We start from the raw sequence: 22,548 nt of genomic DNA on the forward strand, positions 1-22,548 counted from the left end.
CCAACAAACAAACAACCCCACAAACAGAATTCTCCACAGCTGCACTGTAAAGGGTGCATGCAAAACCTGACACTAAAACCCTGTTCACCACATAAAACTACAAGCCTTACCAGGTTAACCAGACGTCGAAGGCCATCATGCCTGTCAAAGAGCTCCAGGACAGCACGGAAGGAGAAGCAAATGGAGAAGAACATGGTAGCATGGCAGCAGCCTGAGGCATGGGAACACTCCATTAGCCATAAGGTGTAGTTTACTACATCTGAAAGCACATTATGCGGGTGCATGCACACCTAGAAAGCAAAAGAACATTCTTGAGAAGGACTTCAAACAAATTACTACAGAGAATTTGTCCAGAGAGAATGAGGGTTCTCTGAGGGACAAACAGACAGAGAACAAATATCAGTTACTTCCAGCTTGACTTGGGACATCTGAGACATGAAATAAAAAGTCCCATTTCCAGACCATTAAAAGAAAGCCCTGGTGAGACTAAGAAAGGCCATGATGTGGCAAATGTAGGACTAGCAATTGGTCCATTCCCAGACATAAACACAATAAATACAGCAGTCTTAATGTAGTATAATTCCAGAGAGTCCTTGTCCATTCCACTTCAAGCTATTCAAAGAATGCTTCGAAAGAGGCAGAGAAGGAATAGAAGTTTCCACTGAAGAAAGAAAAATTCTTCTCAGACTAACAGTATCATATGCTATGCTGAAATTTAGCAAACTCTGGTAGCACTGAAGTCTAGAGGAACTATAAGGATCATCAAATGCAAATCTAAAGCTTGACTTTCTCTGGAAACAGATAACTGACTTGGTCTTTTTCTTTTCTCACACCCGGCCTCCAAGATGTGCAGACCATGTGCTCACAGTTGCACTTTTGTTAGGTTCTAACAATGAGGAACTTGGAACCCTCTGCCAGGGTCAGTGCCAAGAACAACAGCACCGAGCTGAAGCACTGACACCAGCTGCTACATGCCAAGTTAGCAGATTTTTTTCATCTCTTCTCTGCTGGTGTTGGACATACTCAGAGAATACAGCGCTAACAGCTCCAGCCTTGCTTCCACCCCAAGACCCTTGCCATGGGCCAAGTGACTGCCCCTTGAAAATGTCTTTGGATTTCAGAGGAAGCCAAGAGAGGAATGTACCATGGAAACCTGCTCTACCTGATATCTGCAGATATTGGGGATAATATCTGGCAGATGAGACAATGTCACTACAAAACAGCTGCATGGTTTTATGATACAGCCTGAAGATGTCAAGCAGAAGGAATCCTCATGCAGCACCCTGCCACAGCTTTTGGTTTTCCTTTTGAACAACCATGCAAGCAGCAAGTGGAATCGGGGGGCGGGTGGGAAGGAAAAAAGGGAGTATTGAGAGTTTTCTCATGACAAAGTTCAGAGAAACACCAAAGTGGGTCATATGCAGCCAGGGTCCATCTTTCTGACATAATGGGCAAAAAGAAATGGAGGGAACATTATGCCCATTTCATCTTTCTTGCTCTCATTAGGGATATGTAATACAGGGCACAAGACAGCCCTGATCCACCGCGATTACCAAAAGGTTTTTGAACTCACTCATACAAATGCGTACAGAACACAAATACCAGCAGAATCCATACAGATATGGCCTTGAACAACCACTACCAGTCCATCCTCTGCACGCTCAGGAGTCTTAAGCATGTTAAAATCACAACACACATTCAGACAGCATCAAAGACTAGCAAAGAATAAGCAGAAATGTACAGTTATTAGTTTAACTGCTTCCATTTTCAGCTGAAAAAGACAAAAACCCTCAACAATGCCAGGGACAGGCCAGGAATCAAAAACCATCACTCAAAGCAGAGCAGAGTTGGAAGGCTTAAGGCTACAACGTTGCAGTTGCTTTAAATGAAACTTAGAGCAGGATGCTCCCATACGCCAATACTAATGCTCACAAGCTGAAAGTTTGTTTTTTTTTTCTTCTTCTTTGCATGGTAGCAACTTTAGAATAAACTGGATCAGTTCTTAGATCTGGCTCAGCACACACATGCTACTGCCAGTACAAAAAATAAAAAAGGAAATAGAATTGGTGTTTAAAGTACCTGGGAAACTGAAGCTTAAGGGTGGACTGCCAATCAACCTGCCTGAAGGGATGCTTGCTGGAGGAACACTACAGAACTGCAAGGAGAATTTCTCTTAAGAATTCTTTTATGTGTTAAAATATGAGGTGAGGAACTTTACCTTCATTATCAGCTGGTTTAACATTTATAAGCTCAGACTGCAGAGAACTATTAGGGTAATTTAATTTGATTTTCTGCACAATGTAGACCAGACCTGCATTAGTCTTCTGCTGCACTCTAACACCACCACAGAAGTTGTGCTGCTGCCAGGAATCTGACTGAGATACTGTGTAACACTAAAGCTATCCACACTGGGACTGTGCTTGGAAAAAAACATCTCTGGTATAGGAGTCCATTGGAACAGATGGGAAAGGAAAGACAAATGAGAATGGAGGAGGTTTTCTTTCTTTCTTTTTCCCCCCCAAGGGAAAGTGGGAATAATAGGACGAAAAGGGTGATGAAAGTATTGAGACAAGGCCAACAGGACACAAGTCCTCAGTTAATTCCCTAGGAACTGAAATCCATACCCTTGAAACAAAATACTCAAATACATCATTATTTATATACTTCCTATTGCCTCTGCACATACCAAAGTCTTCTATACAAATTTGCTTTTTAGGTTAGGACATATTTATTCACTCTTTGAACACAGGTAGAAACAGTAAGAAACGATGGGAATCACTGCAGCTACAGTAAAAAAAAAAAAAAAAAAAGCCCCTTACCCTCTCCATGGCATCTTGATTGTAAGACAAATAATACAAGCACATGGAGACCCCCGTGGCTGCCATGGAAGGACGAGGAATCTCCAGCAACTTTTGCACTCCTCCATGAGCAACAAACTCTGTTGCAAATTTGTTGTGCAGCAGCAATGATGCCAAATGCTAAGGAAGGATAAAAGCAGATTAGACTGGAATTCTTCAAGCTGTCATCAATTCCATCCCCCGCCCCATAGAAAAACAGATAGCAGAAAAAAGGAAAAAAAAAAAAAGCGCTCCGTGCTTTGTCCACCTTATTTCCTCCTCCCATTATACTTAACTGCAGAATGTAGTATTTACCCCAATGACAAAAGCAAAGAGGCACTATCACTTTGTTTTACACATCTTACAAAAGAAATACAAGAAAAGCAGAGCAACTCAGAAATTATCCAACAGGCCACTTTAAGTCTTCCTATTCTTTTCATGTAAACTCACTACCTAGTATCACTAAGAAATATTTAAATTTGCATTCACATTTTGTATATGTCATATTGCTGGCAAGAAGAATTTTACAGAATGATGTTTAAAGGCTGTTGTTAAAACTGAAGTCTGCAGCTGCAGCTGCACTGTTTACTACACTTTCTTTTCTGTATTAACAACACCTTAAGAGGAAACAGTAAGAACCATTGTAAACCCTACCCAACTCCCAACTGAGGTAACCTACACCTTTTGTAGAAACACTGCTCCTTGGAAAGAAATTCTCAGACAAATGACAATGAAACAGGGAGAGAGATGACACTGGAAGACCAGAAGCAGAGAAGTTACTGTGAAAGAGGGAAAGAATGCACAGAAAAAAAAAAACTTGTGTGCTGCACTGCAGATTTGCCTTGAAGGTGGTTATTTTGTGTGTTTTTGTACCTCAGGGAGGTAACCTAAAGACTTCTCACAGAAAACTATTGTATTTCAAACATTAAGCTCAGAGATGTCATGCTGGGGCTTCTAGGAGCAAGCTTATGCTTCTTACTCCTCACAAGTGTCCCTTGAGACAACAGGCACCGGAACAACTCAGGAATACCATCTAAGGGCAGCAGGAACACAAGCATTTCACAGAAAAAGGAGGTTTTATCATCTTCAGATAGGCAGATAGCAGATGAACATAATTTTACAGGAAGTGCCATTAATATCTTTTCACCCCCTCCTCTCTTTTTTTAAAATTTTAAATACTTGAGAGTTACAAAAACAAAACCACAACGCATTTGAGTGAAAACCATTTCCAATCCCAGGGAATCTTGCAAGATAAACAGGCCTAAAGAAGGTGAGCATTTCTCTTTGATGCATGCAGCAGACATATGTTCAATGCTTTTACAATATTTATGGTACATTTTATGCATTATGAAAGTAATTTACCTTAAGGGCTTCAAAAGTGAGCAGCACATCGTTGGTTCGCTTCAAATCAATGTAGTACATCATCAGCTCCCTTGATCCCAGTTGCATAAAGATGGGTAGTAGCTAAGAGAAATAAAAATGGGAGACTAGCTGAATGTTTCACGGGAAATACAAGGTCTGTTTTGGTTTTTACTCTCTCAAACCCCCAATTTTCCCCTATTGGCAGATACCTGTTATGAGAGGTCAGTGGTAACCAGCTCCATCCATAGGAAGCAATAAAGGTTAACAGACCTCTTGTAATACATCTGCTGACTGCAGCAAGGTGCATGACAGCTGCCACACGGAAATCTTAAGACTCTCCTTCAAGTGCGGCTATGGCAAGTCCACACAGATACCACCCTGGCGATAGGTTCCACTTTCCATCTGTGCAAAGACAACTACCCAACAACTGAACAGAAAAAACAGGAGAGCAGGGCAACAAACGAAAACCCTTTGCATAATTCTTTGTGTAACAGCTTTATAGTATTAATTCCTATTTTTATATCCTGTTATAGCTGGCATATGAAGTGATCCAGTCAGCATGCAGGGCATTAGGGGGATAATGGTTTATTTAGCTCTCACAGAAGCAAGGCGTGCACATGCACGTAACGTATATCACAAAGCAAAACTGTGTTGCTTTGTTCTATTTTAAATTTTAAATTAAGTTAAACCACCTAAAAAAAGATTAAATAGAGATAAGGTGGCCTACAGGCCTATGCTAACTTCAGTTTTACAGTTAAAAAAAAGGAAACACACTTTGGTACATCTGACACTGCCCAACTACTTCGTTCATGTAAGTAACAACAGGTCTCAAACATCTGCATAACATGGGCACTGCCATTTCTCAACAGAATTACTGCAGAGGTTACACAAACCATTTCATTTAGAATTTCAAGTTCATTATTTCCTCAGACTTTTAATTGTGCAAGTCTATCACAACCTCCAGAGGAAACAGGAAAAATGTTTGTACTTCAAAGTGACTTGCCCTGCGTCATGTAAACAATCACCAAATCTAATAGAAACCAGGAATAAAATTCCTAGTGCCATGCTCCAACTGCTAGACCACACACCTGCTAGGTTCAAGTTTGAGTATTACCTACCAGGTAATACTCAAACTAATGACTTCATCCATTTGAAAGTCATCAACAACTCAGGAAAGGTTACCAATCTTAATCGTATCAGGAAATACCACAGTGTGATGTAACAGTTCTGCAATTTTTTCCCCCACTATACCACTCAGTTTTATCAGGAGAATTCAAGCACAGAGTGCTTCCTCCCACCTTCATATGCTCACCTCTTGGTACTCCCCTAAGGGAGTCAGGTACTGAAGAATTAGCCTCTGCTCTATGGCAGGAGTCAAAGGGTAAAGGGTGTAATTAGTGCCAATCACCCATGGGGACATTTCTGACCAGCTGCTGTTGGACAGTTCAACAAACATCCGCTCTGGTTCTGAAGTGGAGAAGCCCAATTTTTGTTTGGCCTTTCGAAAGCCGTCTCGTTCGTGCTGTTTGCCTGATTTGCTTTTCCTCAGTCCCCCATCATCTAGCTTTGCAGCAGAGTTTACTCTGCTACTCGTCTTGTGACTTGAATCAAGATGAAAGGAGATCTCCATGTCCCCAGAAACTTCCTCTTGCTCTCCATCTACTGCCATCTCCCCATAATCCATATCCACAGCCTCTTCATCTAGAGGCAGCAGAGGATCTGATGGCACTTTCCGAGGACTGGGACGCTTGTTTTCTTGTTTTGTAGTCATTTCAGTAACCTGTAACTCTCGTAGCCGTCGAAGCACCAAAGCCACCTGTTTCAGACAAGAAAAATACATGAGAATGCACTTCTTGCTTTGATCATGCAACTCACATCAGCCATATTTTTTGTGCTTATCATATAACCAACTCCACAGCATAAAGTGTCAAGCATGCTGTGGTGTACATTTGCCCAGAGAAAGAATTATTTCAAAGTGAGTAAGAAAACTCAAACCTTTCTTGCTACAGCTACTTTCATTCTAAAATATCAGCACCTAGTCTCCTGAATGAGAAAGAAGTGGCTTGAAAGCCATTAGGAGTAGATGAGCTATATTGGTGCTAAAAGAACCACACACCAGCTTGCACCGTTCTTCCATCACCTCTACCTAGCCTAGAATGAAGGCAACGTCTCCTTTGGAAGCACCAGCTTTGATAAGCTGCAGTTCCATAAAACCTAAGGTCATGCTTTTACTTTTAAAGGCCTTATCCATGCAAGAATTAGAATTCACCTATGCTTCAACACACTGTACGTCGTCCTGGGAAACAAATTTGCCTATCCTACCTTTTTCTGAAGGTCATCTCAATTGCTGATAAGCATCATACAGAATCAACACTAAACTGGTGAAAAGTTTAGAATAGAAGTGAATGCAATTTCATATTAAGTCGTCTTCACATTGATTTACCTTTCATTTTAAAATCTTTGTCCAGTACATAAATCACGACATGCGATAGTTACAGATGTAAAGCTTCTGAGAATTTTTCTTAAACGGAGCTATGAATATGAGTCCCATTAAGAACTATAGTATTTGCCGCCTTAGTTTTTAACACAACTGGTATAACAGAATAACGAGGCCACATGCCCCAGCAAATGCACAGTCAGAAAAGGATGCAAAGCATGAGCTACTGATTCTTACAGATATTATTACAACCACTGTAAGACTCAATATATTAACTCATGAATGTGAGCTCCCCACAAATTAAAAAAATTGAGACGAGGTAGAGGTATCTGCCCTCTAAAAAAGGGAAGTGATCAAGAGATCATTACCAATTGCGAGTTCTCGTCCCTGTAATTTGCTGCAATATCTTGGTTTTCCATAGCTCCTCCTAATAGTCCCGTTGCGTATGTCCTTAGCGGCTGATCAGCCTCTCGCGCCCACTTAAAGAGATTTTCAACTATGCCTTCCTAGAATGAAGAAAATAAGAAAGCAATTCCAACAGTTATATTTCATTTTTAACTTCTCAGTCTCAGTGAAAGCATCGTTGGTAACAATGCTCCCTATCTCTAGCAATGACCAGGCTAGATTTCCTACCAATCATGTAACAAATCAAAAGTATCTAGAACCAAAACCAGAAATAAATTTAACATTTTAAGCTGCATAAACCTATCCCCAGGCATCAGGTATTTGGAATCAGGATTTTCACACCTGCAAAAATCTTCAGAAGTGGCCAGTCAACCTACTGCCTAGGAAGTAACAAAACACTAGAGGTATAAATTGATTAGTCAAAACAAACAAGCCCAGAGCTCCTGTCAGTTTCACTATCTCCAGTAATTTAGCAAATTTCAAAGAAGCCGTGTTGAACTTACACCAAGCAGAAGAAATTTAGCCAAATTCCATTACATTTTAGCTTACTTGGGCTAAATTGAAAAGTCATTTAAATAAGCAAGCTACCTGGTGTCAGAGGAACTCTTTACACTAATCATAGAATGTCCTGAGTTGGAAGGGACCCATAAGGATCATCAAGTCCAACTCCTGGCTCCACACAGGCCCAGCCGAATCAGAGCATATGACTGAGAGCGTTGTCCAGACGCTTCCTGAACTCAGTCAAGCTCAGTGCTGTGACCACTTCCCTGGGGAGCCTGGTCCAGTGCCCAACCACCCTCTCAGTGAAGAACCTTTTCCTGATATCCAACCTAAACCTCCCCTGTCGCAGCTTCATGCCGTTCCCTCAGGTTCTGGTCACCAGAGGGAGGAGATCAGTGCCTGCCCCTCGCTCCCCCTCGTGAGGAAGCTGTAGGCCGCGATGAGGTCTCCCCTCAGTCTCCTCTTCTCTAGGCTGAACAAACCAAGGGACTTCAGCCTCCCCTTATATGTCCTCCCCTCTAGATCCTTCATTATCTTTGTTGCCCTCCTTTGGATGCTCCCCAGTAGTTTTATGTCCTTTTGGTACTGTGGTGCCCAAAACTGCATGCAGTACTCGAGGTGAGGGCGCACCAGCGCAGTACAGAGCGAGACAATCCCTTCCCCAGGCCGGCTGGCAGTGCCGTGCTTGATGCACCCCAGGGTACGGTTGGCCTTCCTGGCAGCCTGGGCACACTGCTGACTCGTGTTCAATGACTACTAATGACTACTCACCAACCAAAAGAACAATTCTCAACACAGTCAGAAATCCATATTTGGAGAAGAGAGAAGTGCATGCAAGTATACCAATCCATACATATGAAAATCTTAATGTTACATATGGTTAATATATTTTAGTAGTAACAAAGTCAGCAGCGTTTGATCACAGCCTGCCAGGCAACTTTTCTTAACAAGGCTGGATAAGTGTTAATGAAAATTAAAACAGTCAATTAAAAGACAATAGTTTAGAATGAAAGATCCAATTTTTTTTTTTTACTCTAGATCACTACTGGATTTTGAAACATCATACAACACCACATCATTATTGTGACAGGAATCTTGCACATAATTTCAATCATAGGTACAATACAATAAAAGATCAGTTAAAAGTAATAATGAATAGACCTACATTTCAATGAGAACTCTCAGCTTACAGATTTTTAAAGAGTTGCCTGTGATATATTTACAGAAAATTATATTATTATTCAAATACTTTTATGTTATTAAAAAAAAAAATACAACTGATGAGATGTGAAATACCACAGCTGCTAGAGGACCTCTTCATGACCAAAACAGTATCCTCTTCAAACCGATTTGTGAGCTGCTCTAAAGCCTCCTACATACAGGAACACAAAGTGCCATAATAGAACCCTATATATTTTCAAGTCAAAAGAAAAAAGTCCTTAAGTGCAAAACTTAACTTAAAAATTTAATTTCAATTTGCAGAGCTATTTGGTCTCTGGGAGGGAAAAAAAAAAAAAGCAGCTATATCCTCCACAAATAGGGAACTATTGTTTTGCTTTTAATTTTTTTCAATCAAAGTCTCACAGCCTTAGCCTTTGGACAGATCAAAGATCTCAAATCAATCCTTCACAAAGGGAGCACATTATTCTTTCCTTTTATCATGCTTCAGAGTTCATATCTATATTTCCAATAGTAAAGAAACTAATTTGGAACCTTTATATAAAGTACTTCTGTAAAAATTAATGTAGTATTTTTCTGATGAGGAAACTGGGGCTCAGGAGTGAAACCAACTTTCTCCTCACTTTCAACCCTCTGTGCATTCCTTCAGAAAACCACATTTGTCAACATACAGAAGTCTGATTCAGCTGTCTATCACAGTTCCAGATAATCCCCACAAAGCACGTGGATTTTAGACTGCTTATTTAAAGTATGACTTCCTTATCACTTCACTCTAATAATGCTATCGCTGTGCTGTAGCTGGGGATTACTGGGCAAGACTCCTACAGCAAGTCTGCACATTCTATACAGCCTGCTCCATTCACAGGTCTATGAAATAACAATTCAAAGTATAACATTTCCCAAAACATTACCTTAAGTTCCAGCTCCTCTGTTTGAATCAGTCCTGTTATACCTCACAAGCTGCTAAATACCCAAGATTTGATCAGTTAAACAGCCAACATCAAAAAGCCCCAAGCCATTAGTAAGATTGAATAGATTGTCTTCCAGAGACAGGACTTCAATATGGCTTTTTGCTGGTTTCTCCTGTGGGAAGAACTGTTGGAGTACATAATAAACCAAGCTTAAAAACCAAGTCTTAGTACAGATGATACCTTTTCCTGAAAGACAACAGCTGTTTCCAGTCCCGGCATGATATCCAGAAGAAGTCGGCAGGCAGCAGTGTTTAATGGAGGTTCTCTGCTTGTCATCACATAAGCATTCACTAGCTAGAGAAGAACAGGAACAGCATTGGTTTGAAATTCAACTCTGACCAAACCTAGTGCAGTGAAAGCCTTACAACTCCCACAGCAGCAAAACCAGAAAGTAAGAAGTGTCAGTATGTAAGCCCTGGATCTAAAGATGACTAGCTTTTAACCTGCTCCCTCCAGTGCCTCAGAAGTTGAAATTACTTCTCAGAGAAACAGAATTCCCCTCTGATCTGCTGTTCACTGACTAAATACCTATCCAGAACTGATTTGTAAAGACAAATGCCTAAAAATAACCCAAATTACACTTCAGTAACAGTGTAAATATGAAAAGGTAATAGCTGAAAAAATTAACATAAAAATGCACATTTTAAATGGCATCTATGTTTGCTTATTGCTTGCAGTTTAGACAGAAAGCTACATGCAAGCCATCTGTCAGAATCCTTACAGCAAGGTGTACTGATACAGGTGCTTGCAGGGAGGTAACAAAAATTCTAGCTATTAACTCATGTTAGAGTATAGCAATGCAAGAGGAAAGCCAGACTCTTGCCTCTTAATCCTCTGCCTGAGTCTTCCAGAGCTGACACACTCCTCTGCTCCTACAGGCAGTCCAGCATTTCCAAGTAGTCAGAGACAATGCACTGGAATTAGTAGTAATAATTTCCATTACAGAAATTAATTATGCTTTTAAACTTGTATTAGAGGAGCTACATTTTCTTTAAAGAGACTGATAAACCTTGAGAAAAACTAATTCAATTGTTATTACACACATTGCAGCACTCTTGAACAGCTCATGAACTCCCCTTTCCTTGAGTCACTTGAACAGTGGCAAATGAGTCACACTTAAAAACATCTCAAAAACCACTGCTATGGAAAACATAGTCCCTACACCAGTTAAAAAAAAAAAAAATTAAACAAGTACTGAAGTCAACCAGCACAGAGTAAACAACAAAACATGTGTCAGGAATTGACAGACACAGTCCTCAGAGCAAACCTACCGCATTCATGAAATCATCATTCTTGAAAAGTATCCTCAGTAGGTGACCAAGCATGCACTCTGGGTCCGCTCGACCTGGGGGAGAAACAGGAAGACTTACCTACCTACATCAAGATTAACACTGAACTGCTATCTTCAAATTGGTTGTGGAATACTCTAGTTAGCAGGACCTCTCTCAGAAGGAAAATTACAGAAGAAATCATATGAATTATTCACAGACTTGAAATTTTTTCTAGTAGGCATTACCTCCCTACAATTCCTACCAGTCAAAGCACAACACATATTAGTGGTCCAACAGTATTGAACTGTCATTTTTGTAGACAGTGAAGATGCAGACACCAAGCAAACTGTTCCAGTAACATGGAAATAAGTCATCTCCAAAAAAAACAATCTAAGGATAACAAGATAAAAAGCATCAGTGGCTGTATATAACTATGCTAAAGCACTGCACTTACTCAACAGCAAATTCAAGATAATCTGAGACAGACTGTCTTCTCTGTCCATCTAACACCTACTACTCAGATTAACTACAACTTAAGATGATCATACCCTTATGTCATAAATCAGCTTCTGAAACACTCTTCCAAAACTCTACCCAGGGCCTCCAAATCTTGCAGAAAACATCAAAACAGTCAGACATCAGCACTACAGAGCACAATTACCCACTGCAAAAGTAGTATCTGACCTTGATCAGCACTGGGCATATGCAGGCTAAAAATCGGTTATTCCTAAATATGAATTAGCAGGTATTCGTTGCAACGGAGTCACTGCTGCCAAAACCATTCAGGATATCTTACCTGGGTGTCGGTCATCAAATGGGTCTGGATCCCCTTTGCGGTATTCTTCAGTCTCCTTCTCAATCAGCTCAGACATTCTGCAGAAGGAATGACAACAAACAAGCAGAATTCACACTGGGTTTTCTCCTAGTACACAGCTCCTCACAATAGCCTGTCTGTCAAAGTACTATAAAACAGCTCATCAACTTTCATTTGAACAGTATTCAGTGCCACCAGAGGATTTCAGACTTCACAATAGACGGGTGAGAAAAGAGACTTGCCTCTAATATCTCTCACATACCCCCCCATGCTCCAAAACATGCCAAACCCATATCAACATCCCAGTGATGCACAAGCACGACACTCTAGAGGGTACAATACCTTTTATTTACTCATGTTAGAGTCCTAATGATGTTCTATGACACATACTGTAGAGAACTAGAGTAAATAAAGGGCTTGAGTAGTACTGCTCACCACACATAGTCCTTTTTTTGCAGTAGAGAGAGTCCTGAATAGGTGACTTAGCCCTTCCTATTCAGTCTGTGCAGAGGCAGCCGCTCAAAACACCTATGCAAGTTTTTCGGTGGGGTTTTTTTCATATTAAATTTTAATAATAAAAGTATTTAATATTTAATAAAGTATCATGTAATCTTTATTCAGCTTATCAAAGCTCAACTTTTTAGCACGTGTCAGTTACCACAATGGATAAGACAAGGAGAAACTTGGCCAGCTCCCTATTCATAGGCCTTCAAAATACATTAAGTGTTCCTCTGTATCAGACAAAAATTGAAGGCTGTTTCGAAGTTATGCTTTCCCCTAAACTAAGAAGCAGCCTCAGCAGACACGAGAATCCTATGCTCTAATTCATTTAGAATGAGCAGTAAGGGAATGAAATATTATTTTTATTTAAACAAAAATCAAGAAGAGGGAGACTATCTCACAGTCAAGCAATAAATAATTCTATAGTCATCCACTGTCTTTCTCCATGAAGTGTTACAGCAGAAATATATGCAGTTTGAGGTGAAATAAAGAGCAGTATTCAAAAAACATTAGCAAATTAAATCTTATTTCCCTGGAACAAAACCTCATTCCCTCCCTTCTCTGAGGTCTAGAGCAGGGTGCAGAATCTACGTGCAGCACAGCATTTTAAAACAAGGTCTTAATACCTCAGGATAGTGATCTAGGCAGAGTTTATTATAGGGGAGGGAAAACTGCTGGAAGGCTGCAGTAATCCCTGGAAAAATATTTGCCTTTCACAGGGGATTTCCCTTACAGAATGCCACTGACTTCTACTCCATTCCTGTTACTTTCCAGAAAATAGCCTGTGTTCCCAGGGACAATTAGAGGCAAAAAATGTACTTAATTCTGCCTCTGTAAACTACGCTGACATGCCAGTATGACAGAGGATGATGTTATGAAGCCTGCCCAGATTGTAGGAACAGCAACTTATCAGGAACGAGCAGAGAACTTTCCTGCTTGTTTCTGATCTGACAATTACCTTTCAGCAAACTGTTTATCCTGTGGGGTTCTAATATTTACTTTTAGTAAGCCTGAATGTGAAGAGATGCAAATTGTGTCCCTTGCTAACAGGTGGCACAGCTTGAGCTCTCATGAATTTCTGGCAAAAGCAAGTTACTTGAATATTCCACTGCCAGCTCCTCATTTTTTTCCATGAGAACTAATAGCTTGAGGGGTGCCTGCTGACAGATAACTGCGACAAATGGGGAGTTGAGAAGCTGCACCCTAGACTTGTCGGGTCTTTTTAGGTGATAATCAGCATTTTGACTGTGTGCCAGAAAGGACTGACAAGCAAGCATAGAAAGTGAGCATAACATTCTCATCAGTCCATCCTGTTTAGGTAGGCAGCCAAACAGCATGCCAGCTGAAGCTGTCGAGTGGTTTCAGGGACGACAACATTATCACAGCCTAGATGAAACAGGCATGTGAATCACCAATTACAGGGGTTTATTTATTTGAGACAATTAGTCACAATTGTTTGACCAAAACGAAAAAGCACTGCCTCTTTAAAATTGACTTTCAAAAAGGGAGAAAAAGAAAGTCAAGCTTGCTTACAAGACCCTTCTTTTAACTAATGCACACAAAGGTGGTTTATGAAGTGACTTGGATGAATCTACCTAGATCAACAGCTTTGTCACTTCTCAGTTGAAGCAACAGGAGAGTCAAATAACTAACAATGCTCACTCCTGCCTCGTAACATAGGCACGTGCTACACAGGGCTTTAGCAAAAACCATTTCACAAAAACACGGTACTTTCATTCAGGTTTTGAGATTTGTTTTGTTCACTTGGCATTACGTTGGTTCTCTAGACACTTCAGAGTTTGCCAACAAGATCTAGGTTTTACACGGGGGGGGTAGGGGTTCTTTCCCCCAATTCTGACTAATTTTTTTCCCTCTTTACAACTGTCTTTGCAATCATCTTTGTAAAGTTAGTCAGATCCTCATTTTCACTTGCCACAAACTGAGATCACCTTGGGGGTAGGTAAGGAAGGGGCAGTGGCATACATAAAAGTATGTCAACTTTGCAAGACTCCCACTGACCTAGATGGCATATAAAGCCATCCTAACATTGCTCTCTGCCATCATTTGGCATTGATGACCAACCTGAACCTTTACAACAGATTGCAATAGCGTAAGATGCCCTAGGATCCCATACCACAACACACTTGGTTTGTGGAGATGAAGTATGATGTTGAGCTGTTGATTTATTCCCTTTATGAAAGGGGCTCTTGAGAGGCAGTGAAGATCTGACTCCCAGGATTTGCCAGAATGGTTAAAGATGACTTGCATCCAGACTATGAACTAATTGTCTTGCAGGATCATTTCAATTTACAATTTTTTTTTGAAAACTGTATGTATTAAGTATCTGTTGTTTGCTGCCACACTTTCCATGCAGTTTCTTCAATTCATACCTTCTGACACTCCAGAGTTCATAAATCCAGAAAACTAGCTTATTTAGAAGTGACAATTCAGCTGTGGCCTATAAGCCACACTGTTGCTGTTCTTGTTCTATTACTGTTGAAACACTCGCTACTGCACTCTCACACATGCTGCCTCGGCATCACATTTAACGGGCCCCCATCCACACAGGGAAGTTTTCTTCCATTTAGCTCAGAAGGCGGAAGGAAGCAGAAAAATGTCACTCACCAACAAGCATGACCACAGTTTCCTCTGCCTTAAGTCTAAAAATATATGCAAGGGCGCTACTCTGCCTCAGGACACTGGCTCACACAAGGTCCAGTTGGTGAGGATTCCTAGCATCTCCTCCAGCAAATTCTTTTAAACCCATGCTGTACCTAAAACCCTCTAGTCCAGACAGACATATGGCTTTCATTGATACCTGAAGCACTCTAAATCCAACTTCTGCCAGAACCAGTAGATCCCCTTGCTATGTACCTTAAATAAATCTGTATTATCTCCACTAAGCCAAAATACCCAAGCTTTCACCATCCATAACCACTCCGCCTGCTGCACAGATACCTTAGAGAACGAAAAGAGAGTTATCAGACTTGTCTGGGCATAAATAATGTCGGGAACTCGAGCTGAGGGGGAGCAAGAAGCACCAGACTGCTATAAACACAAGAAAAGACACATTTAATTCAAATTTCTTTAAATTTCTTAGAATATAGTAGATCTCTGCTGTTTACGCCTGCAAGAAAAAGCACGTTTCCTTCAAGACACAAATCAGACAATACACAAAGATACACCAAAACATGTCTCATGATTTTTGAAAGACCTATTAATTTTAAGTGCTTAGGATTGGCTTCCTGCTGCTCATCTCCCTTTTCTGTACTGCTATTTTTAAAAAATAGCAAGAACAGCAAAATGTTGTGCCCACTAGGTGAAGCACGGCACAGATCTGTGCAAAGAGGCTCCACCAGATTCCTGTTATTTCCACCCAGTGCCAGCTCAGAATCCATGCACTGACTCGTCTGACCCAACAACGCAGAGCAGTGCAGTACAGAAACCTGGTTTGCTCTTAATGTACAAGTGCAATAAGTCCTTCCGCATATACTAGGCAGGCTACAGGTCTGCCAGCAGAGGCGTGAGAAGGAACTGGGTGGGATTTCTGTGAATCTTCTGTTAAAGCAAGAGTAATATCACTTTACCCAAGAGAGGCCTGGCTTAGGAAACCACAAATGCAATTGATAATTTAAATGTTTCTCCTGTAATAGAAGATGTCTTATAATTAATGGTGTTACCAGTACCTATACTTCTCCTAAAAATAATTTATTAGTCCAGGGAATATTTTCCTCACACACATAATACAATGCCAGTCAATCAATGTCCAGTTTAAAAAAAAAAAAACTAATCAAGTTTTAAAATTTCACTTTAAACATGGCCTATGAGCTTCAATAACATCTTCTCAATATAATCCCCTTGATTTATCCAAGGAGTCACCCTTATCCTTTCATTTAATCTGACCAATGTTACTACAACCACAAACCCCACACCACCACTCTGATGGAACAACATTCTCATAGCTTTTGAACTTGATCAACATTTTACAAGCATCAAGTGAAGATACCAAACTTATTTCAACTGTTTAATGATTCCTCTGACTTCTACTATTTCAGAGAATTAAATTCATGTTTTAGAGACAGTCTGTGTAAGATCTTTGCAATAGTAATTTCTTACCAAAAATCGTGTGTATTCAATAGTATAGTTCAACTTCCAGGCTAAGAAAATTAATTACCAACAGGTAATCAGGTATGTAAAAACCTCAGGCAAAAACATGGTAAAAGCTTCTATCAAGTATATTCAGACATAGGAATTCATTTAATAGATCTTACCTGGTGAGAATAGGGACCATGTCTTGCCCGCTGCCATGTTCTTTCTCCCATTGCTCAAGCAAAGCAGTGAGCTCAGCCTTGGAGTCCACATGCCCAGATCCTGAAGTCATGGCTTAGCCTAAGGCAGAGGTTAAAAAAAAAAGAAAAAAAAAAGCAGGGGAATTAAAAAAAAGGTAGAAAAATGAGCAAGAAATCCCAGACAGTTGTGCTATACTCATTGAAATAATCTAAAATCTAAGATTACAAGTCATTTGGAAGAGGGAAGCAAATACTCAGCAACACAGAGTGAGAAAGAGAAGATTAAGTGTCAGAATACTGCTGAACTCACTTTAAAAGCTGGAAGTTTCTTTTTGGTCCTTTGCCTGAAGAATAAAGAACATGCGCACACTTTGAACACAAGTCTTAACTGGTATACGACAACCCTGATCACAATGGGAAGCATGCACACTTAACCACAAGTGTGTTCAGTGTTGAAACTTTTTAAAACTCTACCTCAATTCCATGAGCAGACCTGAGTTAGTCCTTTGCTGTTACTCAGGGATTTACTCAAGAAACAACAAAGCCAGGGCAGCAAGATTATGATCAGTGTCACTATTCCAGTTTAACACCCTCCAGACAGTAGTGAAAGTGCCAAGAATCAGATTCACACTGCCAAGGAGGCAGAAGGCGGCACTGAGCAGCTGCGGGCAGCAGAAGGAGCACCAAGAGTGGTAGCTGGGAGACAGAGCAGGTCACCGCATCACTACTTGTTCAAGGTTTCCAGGAACAGTGAGTGGCTCTAGTAAAAGGGAAGAATGCTCATAGGAGGGAGCACTGGAGCAATTACTTCAGGTTTATCAGCCTTTACTTGCAAGACAGTAGCTGACAGAAGATTTATCTTCCCATCCTCAAAAGTGAGATCTCCCCACAGTACTGAGTGACTTGTTAAGGTACCATTTAATGAAGGGAACTATCACTCTAGATTCTGTTTAAGCCTCTAAACTTCCAGGAGTCATTTTTGTCAGTCTGATAACAATCTACTAGAAATACTAACAGACCAAACTAGAACACAATCTGTCTCAAAACACTGCCAAGCCCTTAGTTTCTAATCTGACAGGCTGTGATTGCTGTGAAGAGATGTAACTTCTGGAGGAAGGAACACTCAATCCCAATTTATAACTTGACCTTGTATTGGAGATGGGGAGCGGGGGGGGGGCAGAAATCAAAGCAAAATAAATTCCTTCACATCCAAAAATGCACACAAATTTCCAGCATTTCATTAGCCATAGCATGGTCAATATCTATCTGCCATGAGATTAAATATCTGTCATAACTGACCCAGAGAAAGAACTTTCCAAAACACTGTTAAATATGGATATGTTTAAGACAGTGACATACACATCAAATCCTGATATACATATTCAGGAATTGGTCAAATGACAGACTATAAAGGAAGCCATAGGTGAGCATAGATTACATAAGCCTTTATAGCTCAAGTTCATTCTGAAAAACATTGCCATGTTTAACAGAGTGCTGGATACCTCTAATTTGCTTAAAACCTTTTCTCATTTGGTGAATGGATGAACAACTCTACAGCTCTACTTCCCGTCTCATAGGTGCTTCTGAATTCAATGTATTGTGACTGGTTAGTTAAATGGGAGACTACAAGTGAAGATCACCCGGCTGAAGATGAAACTGGCAGAAACTGCCCAAAAATCATCACCCAAAGACTACAGAAAAATAAACCTGTGACTACAAGACACCCAGTCTGAAGAACACCATTGTGATAAGTACTGTATGAAATGAACATACACTAATGAAAAACCTACCTAAGCATAAAGAAAGATGATGTTTTCTAAATGACAAGTAATTATGATTTTATCTACAGCATTCATTATTCATTCATCACAGAACTAGACTGGGAAATTTGATGCAAATGCATAAATCGCTTTGGAAAAAACACTACCTAAATGCAGACAACAAAACATAATGAGATTGTACACACACACACCCCCCAAACACCTTTGAAAAGGAAAACTATTCCAAGCTCATAAAGCTCCATTCCCTTTCTCATTAACTGAACAACACTTGCCAGCAGCACTTCTAAGCTTTTAAATATCACAGATAAACATTCAGACAAATCTAGGCTGAGCCTCAGAACGCAAGTGTTGTAACGGTATCTGCATTCAACCATTTCGGGCATCTCCACCTTCATTGTATACCCAAGGGATACAGAAAAAAGTGCCTTGCGACCCCAGAGCTTGTATAAGGCCTGTACAGGCTCTACTGCAACCTGGAAAATGGTTTACTTCCCCTAACAACCCCTTAATTATTCCAGCTAGAAAATAACAAAGGTCCAGCAATACCTGCAACAGGTCACCAAAGTTCCAGTCAGGAGGACCACAGGAACTACTCACACTGTCCTCTGGGATACCCAGTGCTTCATAACAAAGTGAAAATAGGAAAAAAAAAAACTGAAACAGCTGTCCCTAAAACCTGGAGTATTATAGAGCATTATAGATCTGAATAACTGGTGCCGACACACAACTGTTTTCCTAGAATAAAGTTAAAACATAAAAATGCCACCCTTTCTACAGGTACACAGCAATGAAATTAAATGTCTCTCCAAGGCACCTCATCTATTCTGAACGCTCATCCCTCCCAACCTATTCAAATAAATTTGACTACTCTACATGGCACTGCAAAGAGCAGCAACAACACAAATTACCTCAAAGCATCTACTTCCACAGTTCTCATATTAATGCATGTTAGCAGTAAAATATATGGATGGAATATCATAGCAGGTGAATGACTTTTCAAATAAAAGAACCGAAGCAATTCCTGCTGTGCTCACTTTTTACAAGGATTCCATCCTAAAGCAAAGAAGTCAGCAGAAAGGACAGACCATAAGTGGTGTCAACTAAACTGTAAGCATCAGAAATATACTCAGCCTGTTGGAGAGGAAGGCCTGCGAGAGCAACTCTGACTTTCACCATTTCCCTTGGACAAACCGGTGAACAAATTCAATCTTCAATCGCTGTCCAGGAACTAGGAGAACAGGGAGCTATCTCATTGTAGATGTAAATCCAGGGTGGTGGAGGGTGGTGGCAGTGGTATTTTTTTTTTAAATCAGTTTTGAAAATCATGGCCTAATATAGATTTCAATTTTAATACCCAATAAGCTAAGGAATGGCATATTTTTCCCCCCAACACCACTATTGTCAAAATATCATAATTAGAATCAATAGAACTGATATAAACAAAACAAAGCACTCAAAATATTTGAAAACCAAAACATTTGCAACCTTAGCTATCACTCACTGTAAACACTCCCACTGAAAATCCACATGTGCGCGTTTCAGCACAGTGGTGCACACAGCATTGCTTTAATATTAAACACTACTTAGTATTCGAATATCATAGCAAAGGTTTTGTGGGTATTTTACCCTTCTGAACTTAGATGTAAAAATTTGACAGGAAAGGGAAACCCAAAGCAGTATTCAGACACAGATACCTAGAAGTACTCCCATGTTTTTGAAATCTCAGACACCTTACTGCTTGAGCCACTTAGTCAGACCCCTCTAAATAACGAAGAAATAAAAGTCCCGCTGACCTCTAACTGCAAACCTTGATAAGTGCACGGTACAGTTCATGCAGTTCAGCCTCACCCTTTCATTCCTTGACATGTGTAAGCGTCACACAGACTACACTACTACTACAGGTCATTCACTTACTGATTTTGTGTTATGTTCATGAAAAGGATTATGAGGTTCCGAACACACTGTCTTCAATACAGATACACATTTTAAAGTATGAAATAGGTGAAAATAAATCTATTCATAAAATTTGAAAACCAACAATTTGGTTACTTGGGAAACAAATACAAAATCCATATCTTAACAATTTTAATGGAAAATGATAGAGCCACATAACAAAAATCATACCTTAGGGGAAAAAAAAGAATCAATTTTAATCAACTTTGTAGAAAGATTGCATATTTAAATTCATACGTGGACAAAAATTACAAGAGGATTTCTACATCCACACATATAGAGCCAACTCAAATTCTAATAACTATACTTTGATCTAGCTTAAATAATCAAGTTTCATATTGCTCCTAAACATGATTCTAAGTATGGCTGAGGACATAATGTAGATGAGAAGTCTTAACATAATAATATAATCCCATGAGGGAAAATTAAGAGCTTATGAGTTGGAATCTAGTTAAATACATAGCAAGCAGATCCGTGTGTTCTTCCATATTTATGTTTTAACACAAAGAATTCTTTACTTTTTGAAGAAAAATCTCCCTCTCATCACAGTAATTCTTTAAATGGATGATACACCAGACACCTATTTGCCTAAACCTGTTGAGTCTGAAATAACCACGCTAAAGCTAATGCTGAAGCATAATGAACTGTCAACACTGAAGTTCACTTGTGGAGGAAAGCATGTCACAAATTAACACAACCTTCACAATCTATGGAGAATAAAATCATGGTATCATACGTGAGTGAAGCTCTGAGGGAAGTCCTTGTTTGTTCAACTTCCTACTTTAACCCCTAACAGAACTCCAATTTGGCCATTACTACAGAACAGGTTCCCAATATCACTTTAAATATTTGTTTAAAAAATTCATAAATTTTTACAGTTAGAGTATTTTTAAGGCCAGGGAAAAACCACAAAGTTATTTAGTTTCCTGGAATTTCTGCTTTTACAAAACAAACCTGGAACTATGTGCTGATCTGCCAGGACAAGCACAAAAAACAGGAACAAACTTCTGTTGTCTATAAAGGAAGGTAAAAAACAACAACGTTCCACTTCAACATCAATTCCTCTTTACGCAGCTGGAAAGAAAACCATGAGGACCCTACCTCCCCAGAGGAGCTCTAAGACTCGAGCTAGCAAGCGAAGCGTGCAGCTAATGACAGCTCTTACGGGGTCTAACACGGCAGCACGCCCCCAGCCTGCAGGCGCTGGCCGCGGTGCGCCTTGCAGGAGCAGGCTGTTCGCCGGCACCCAACGAGAGCAACCGCCGGCGCTGCCCGTTCGAACCGAAGATTTAAAGGTTAGCAAAGGGGCTGGGGGGACCCCCCCCGAACCTGAGGTCCTCCCTTCCCGAGCAGGCCCGGCGGAGCCCGCGCCGAGCGGCGCCTCCGCAGGCCCCGGCGCAGGAGGAAGAAGAGCCCCGGAGGAGGGGGCGGGCCGGCCGGCGGAGAACCGGGGCAGGCGGGGCCGGCGCGGCGCAGGCCCGCCCCCCCCGCCGGGAGGCTGACAGGCCGCGGGGGGACGAAGCGCAGACCCCGCCGGACCATCGCCGCCCCGAGCCCCAGCGGCGCTTCAGAGAGCGCCCCTTAGCGCGGGGGCGGGGCGCGCAGGCCAGCCCGCCCCCCCCGCCCCCCGGCGGCTCCCTCAGCGCCTGAGGCGACCCCTTCCCGCTGTCCGGCGCGGAGGCCGCGGCCGCAACCGCCCGGCCCGACCCGACCCGACCAGACCCTGTCCGGCCCGGCGGAAGCGCAGTGGAGGAGCGGCGCGGACTCCCCCCCGCCCGGCGCCCCGTACCTGCCCAATGCCCCGCTGGGTCGCCGCCGCTGCCCCCGGCCCCTGCGCTCGGCCCCGCACACCCCGCGGCGGCCGCGATTGCTATGGCGGGCACACACTTTGCGCGTCACCACGCTGGGGGCCGCGTCACAGCGCGCGAGGCGGCGTTGCGAGAAGCGGTGAGGGAGAGGGAGGAGGTGGCAAAGGCCTCGTGCTCGGCCTCCCGGGAAACGGAGTTCGCGCGAGGTGAACCCTCTGCGCATGCGCCAGCCGGGGCGGCGCCGCAGAGGAGGCTGGGAGTTGTAGTTCTCGGCTGGCGCCGCCATTGCCCAGCCCAGCGCACCGCGGCTGCGGCGGCTTGCAGGCGAGGGGGTGTTTTCCTGGCTATTTACTCTGCCTTTTCCAGGCCGGTACTGAGGAGCCGCCGAGCAGCGGCTGCCGGCCCCGATACCCGGGTGTCTGCCCCGATAGCGGCATAG

At 41.7% G+C, this 22,548-nt stretch overlaps 1 protein-coding gene across 7 annotated transcripts in view; it reads right to left on the minus strand.

The window, feature by feature from the left end:
• DCAF1 (DDB1 and CUL4 associated factor 1) overlaps positions 1–22,244 on the minus strand; it is a 54,848-nt gene extending 32,604 nt beyond the window's left edge. For 2 of the 7 annotated variants that reach the window (XM_054838010.1, XM_054838014.1), the window contains exons 1-10: positions 22,091–22,242; positions 16,550–16,667; positions 11,760–11,836; positions 10,964–11,037; positions 9,873–9,986; positions 7,005–7,142; positions 5,512–6,015; positions 4,200–4,301; positions 2,820–2,978; positions 111–290 (exon numbers count right to left, since the gene is read on the minus strand). In XM_054838010.1, coding sequence (XP_054693985.1) covers positions 111–290; positions 2,820–2,978; positions 4,200–4,301; positions 5,512–6,015; positions 7,005–7,142; positions 9,873–9,986; positions 10,964–11,037; positions 11,760–11,836; positions 16,550–16,659 — 1,458 coding nt within the window. In that variant the 5' untranslated portion in view covers positions 16,660–16,667; positions 22,091–22,242. Of the gene's footprint in view, positions 1–110; positions 291–2,819; positions 2,979–4,199; positions 4,302–5,511; positions 6,016–7,004; positions 7,143–9,872; positions 9,987–10,963; positions 11,038–11,759; positions 11,837–16,549; positions 16,668–16,877; positions 16,897–21,255; positions 21,316–21,402; positions 21,704–22,090 lie in introns of those variants that run through there. The other 5 variants (XM_054838011.1, XR_008578793.1, XM_054838012.1 and 2 more) reach the window with 5 other exon arrangements.
• Between the last annotated feature and the right edge of the window lie 304 nt (positions 22,245–22,548).

This window comes from Grus americana, chromosome 11 (genome assembly GCF_028858705.1).
Source record: "Grus americana isolate bGruAme1 chromosome 11, bGruAme1.mat, whole genome shotgun sequence".
Lineage (NCBI taxonomy): Eukaryota > Metazoa > Chordata > Aves > Gruiformes > Gruidae > Grus > Grus americana.